At 41.9% G+C, this 4,521-nt stretch overlaps 3 protein-coding genes across 3 annotated transcripts; 1 reads left to right on the top strand and 2 right to left on the bottom strand.

Annotated features, from left to right (window-relative positions):
* Positions 1 to 871: 871 nt before the first annotated feature.
* On the top strand, positions 872 to 1,082 carry SARC_12979 (hypothetical protein; the record flags this gene model as incomplete). Its single annotated transcript, XM_014292905.1, has 1 exon — positions 872 to 1,082. A coding segment is annotated over one exon (211 nt), but the record flags the coding sequence as incomplete, so codon positions are not given.
* Positions 1,083 to 1,402: 320 nt separating this feature from the next.
* On the bottom strand, positions 1,403 to 3,385 carry SARC_12978 (hypothetical protein; the record flags this gene model as incomplete). The annotated part of the gene is made up of 5 exons (XM_014292904.1): positions 1,403 to 1,762; positions 1,835 to 2,077; positions 2,111 to 2,301; positions 2,354 to 2,860; positions 3,364 to 3,385. The coding sequence occupies 5 exons, from the start codon at positions 3,383 to 3,385 to the stop codon at positions 1,403 to 1,405; spliced, it is 1,323 nt and encodes a 440-aa protein (XP_014148379.1).
* A 307-nt stretch (positions 3,386 to 3,692) lies between these two features.
* Positions 3,693 to 4,266, bottom strand: SARC_12977 (hypothetical protein; the record flags this gene model as incomplete). Its single annotated transcript, XM_014292903.1, has 1 exon — positions 3,693 to 4,266. A coding segment is annotated over one exon (305 nt), but the record flags the coding sequence as incomplete, so codon positions are not given.
* Positions 4,267 to 4,521: the final 255 nt, after the last annotated feature.

Raw genomic sequence — 4,521 nt, 5'->3', positions numbered from 1 at the left:
GACATTAACAGCGAACAATTGGCTTCTCGCGAACGACGTGCATTGTGTGCAGAGATGCATATTTGAATGATCTTTACATGGTCACTTGCTGGATGCTAATACTTGCCAAATTACATAGTTTCTTCTGGAACAGCGAAAACAATTAGACGAAGAAGACGAAGATATGATGTTGATTGGACTGAAAAACAGCAACAGACAGTCGCTTGACCAGTCACTAGCCTACTGTCGGAGGTTTAGGTATGTCACATTCAGATGAATCATCCGACGATAGTGTGTACCTCAAACACGGATTTTGATGGTGGTTGTTTCCACGTTTTCTTAAAATTCGATGGTTTCGTGATGTTATAGGCACATACTCGTACTACATGTACTGCAGAGGGGTGTATGTCAGCCAAATATGATTTAATTCTTCTGTAGCTCTGCTGAAGTTCTAGGCCAATTTAACTGCTCACCAACGCTCATACATAATACCGTCGTGCACTAAAGAAACCTGTACGCATTCCCTTTCTATTATTATCGTACTATCTGCGTGCCCGAAGACGGTCACTATACGCGTACTATGTGATGTTGGCGTATATGCGAGTAACACTGTCAAGAGTATTACAATCATTTACGCTACGCATATTTCTTTTTTGGATTTTTCTACTTGAGTATTCTCAAGATGAAGAAAAAAATCATGCCGTGTCTATGCGACAAATAGTGGTAAAGAACATTTGATTTTCGAGTCTATTAGTCTTTCTTACTTGTATATTATCACAGCTGAAGAGAGCGTTAAGGGAGCATACTTATTAACTCATCTACACCACGGCTATTCTTATATAGTATCATAGCTGATGTACTACACCCTCGCACATACTCAAACCCACAACAGTCCCTTCAAGAACAAGGAATCTGTCGCGTCTGTGCGGCAAATACTCGACGGAAAGAGAGCACTCAAGGAGTTCGAGAAAGCCTCCCTGGCAAACCTCACGCCCAAGGAAGAGGGAGAAGCCAAGTATCTTGTGCAAAGCTTGGGACGTGTTAAAGGGGACGAACTTACCAATCTGCTAGACGAGGTCAATGTATTCCAATCTCAGATGTAAATATAATAAAATCTTTTACTAGGCAGTTGACTGATTTCGTTGTAGATCAGAATATTAAGATTCAGAACAGAATAAAAAGATTAGTACCTTATAATTCCGAAATGTGTCGACAAAATAAATGTCGACGGCTTGAATATGAGACATACAATAGTCCAAATAGATTTTAGTTAATCCGTTTAATATATGACAACAATTTTAGTGTTTCCGGACAGTACCTTTTAGCTGCTTCAGAATACAGGCAAATGTCAACGCTCGACGATGAGTCAGTATGTGTATTTCTAGTCTGCTTATGGACTTCGAGGATTTTTATTTTTTTTTAATTATTTTTGAATGCCTACAACGCCCATCATACCCTTGTCCTCGTGTGCAAGATTGTGACAGTGCAGCATCATAGGTCCAGCATAGTCAGCCGTATAGAAGCGAAAGTCCACAGGCGTACTGGCAAAAAGTGGGATGGTATCGCGGAAGTCACCTTTGCGGAAAAGCATACCATCGGTAATTGGGTCGTCATTGGTGATCATAAAGTGGTTGATGTGTTGATGGTATGGGTGTTGGGGATAGCCCGCGCCTTCCTGGAAGTCTTCGCCTGCGGACAGATTCCATTGATAGTATTTGTCTAATTGAATGGTGTTGAGCGTTTCGGTGGGATTGAATGGCTGATTATTGATGGCATTCGCTCCCTCTGTTGTGGAAAACTCAACTGAAAATGTAGTCTTCCACTTCGAATGTTTGTTGCTACTTTGGCTGCGTACCTTTTGTAGATACTTCGGTAGTGCTGGCAACACTATAGGGAGCTCCATGATACTAACCTTGTCGGATACATCAATCATAAGTAGCGCTTGGGTGTTGGTAATGTTGCACGGTTGACCAGGAACTGGTCCCCAGATTTTTGCGTAGTCAGCCAGCCGCTCATCGGCAACAGTGGTCAATGAGAATAAGCCCGATGCTGAACATTGTACCGCAACATCCACTCGACCGCCGGAAGGTATGAATAACTTGGTGGCAGCACGTGGTCTTTCAAGTTATACGCCATCGTTTGCGAGCTCATAGATGTCACACGCGTCATCATCCGACAATCCAAACATGAGTGCCTCCATGCTGAGCCCATTTACAACTCTTAGACGCTTAAGTTCACCTATTTTGAACTCGACTCTCGGCATGTACTGACAATTAACTATAAGCAGATTTTCTGACACTTGCTCCGGGTTTTCGAGCTCTACTGGCATGTTGCTTGTTCCGTTATGATCGCATGTTTTCATTAAAAACTTTACTGTTGCCCATGTAGATACCCTGAACCATGACTACCAAATCGTCCATGGCAAGCAAATCAGGTGATGTTTTCTTTGGATCATCTTCTACAATGAAAGCGCCAGCCATTAGACCATGCACTCGAAGATTTGTGCTACCGTGCAGATGAGGATGGTAGTAGGAGGTCCCGGAATGATGTTTTGGGTTTATCTCATAGACGTACTGGAACGAGAACCCTGGTTCGATACTTAGCCCCACACTATCCTGGTGTCCTTCGGAGGATATATGCATACCGTGAAGATGTAGATTTGTACTATTCGGGTGGTGTAATTCATTCAGCGACATCTCGCTCTCTCGAGTTGAGTTGTTGTCTTGTAGTTCATTGTTGAGTTTGACCCGTACCGTATCTCCAGCTCGACAGCGGATAGTCGGCGCTGGATATACATTATTGTAAAGTCTACTGTTGTATGTTATGCCGAACGGTCCCTGGACCTTACCGGCACTCACAGTGAGATCGACATCGAGACGTCCTGCAGACGAAGAAAGTGCTGACGGTTGTTGCAAGAGAGGGTATTATGTCACAGGCATGGCACTACAGACTGAAGCAGCCACAACAATAGTGATTGTGTTAACTCTCATTGTGATTGCTTTAGTTGGGTTGATGATAGTGTGCTAGTCAGTTACTGATATATAGTACAAGCAACGGGATCGTGCTTTTATACTAGTTTGTCATGATCGATTTATAGACTGTGTAGTATACAGCTTCCTGATTCCTGGCGAATGTAAATAATTGGGCACTCCCGGCTCCAAATTTAAACTCAGAGTGTGTATCTATAGCTCTTCAATTCTACATACATTTTTTTTATTTTTAAATATAGTATTTGGATTTTGGACTATTTACATAGTATTTATTGGACTTAAATACATAGCATCTTAGCCTCTTCGTCATTAGGACTAAATATCACTACATATGAAGGCCTGGTGGGCGGTAGGCACTGGGCGGTGAGCCCCGGCCATGGGTCAGATATTCGACCGGTTGGAAACGTCTCTACCATTGTCGCGAGCTACTACGGCTCGGCAAACAAACCAATGAGTGAGGACATAGCAGGCATATTAATGAGCGCAATCCTTTCGGATACAGTAAATTTGAACTCGCCTAAGACATATAGATAGATATATAGATAGATAGATAGATAGATAGTATATATATATATATACTTGCGTGTTTGTGTGAATATCTGGGTACTCTGCCAAGCCACAAAATAAATTGTACAATATTTGCACATTTTCAACATGCATCTTATATTAAAGCAACGGGAATGAAAAAGAAGTTCCTTTTGTTCAAATCATACTACAATCAATTCGTATTATATGTGTTTGTTCAAATACAGTGCTAGTTCAGCGTATGCACAAGTATAGTCCATTTATCCAGGACCATATATACCGAATTCAACTTGAAATCTGGCATGAACGTTAGCTCCAGTTTGGCTGCATACTCATTAATATTGCTGCACGACATATCCCCTTATAGACGACTAAAAAAACCTATACACATTAAATATGTATTCAGATCCATTTATGTACGTGCCTGCTCACCCACAGTATCAAAGAAGTCTCCACGCACACATGGCCTATTCATCTACAGGCTCAACAAAGAAGTCTGGCGCCAGCTTCGTTCCCGGTTTGACCGCATACTTGTCCAGATCTCGAACACCCTCCGAATACATCACCTCATCGTCGACAAAGAAGTTACCCGTGCAAATACTCATATCACGTGTAAGTATGCTATACGCTGCATCTCCCATGATCTCAGGCTTGCGCGACATGTTGGTGATCTCGTCTCCTCCTAGGAGGTTCTGGACGGCTGCTGTTGCGATGGCGGTACGTGGCCAGAGCGCATTCACACCGACTTTGCCCCTGAACTCGCCAGCCATACTGTATTGAAACGACGGACAGATATATACACAAAATGTTTCAGGTTGTGATGGTACTATGAGATATACCAGTATCTATATGAATGGCGATATCGCAATAAAGCATAAGATATAGACATAAAAATATCCAGATTTAAATACTCTATATGAATGCTGGCAATATCGATGCGTCGCCAAAGCAAAAACTCATAACGTAGATGTCCCTACATACTTATAAATATGCATAAATATAAATATAGGTGTATATATATATAAAT

This window comes from Sphaeroforma arctica (genome assembly GCF_001186125.1).
Source record: "Sphaeroforma arctica JP610 unplaced genomic scaffold supercont1.2776, whole genome shotgun sequence".
Taxonomy (NCBI): Eukaryota; class Ichthyosporea; order Ichthyophonida; genus Sphaeroforma; species Sphaeroforma arctica.
Note: the sequence above shows the minus strand (reverse complement) of the source record. Positions and strands in the feature narration are given on the sequence as shown.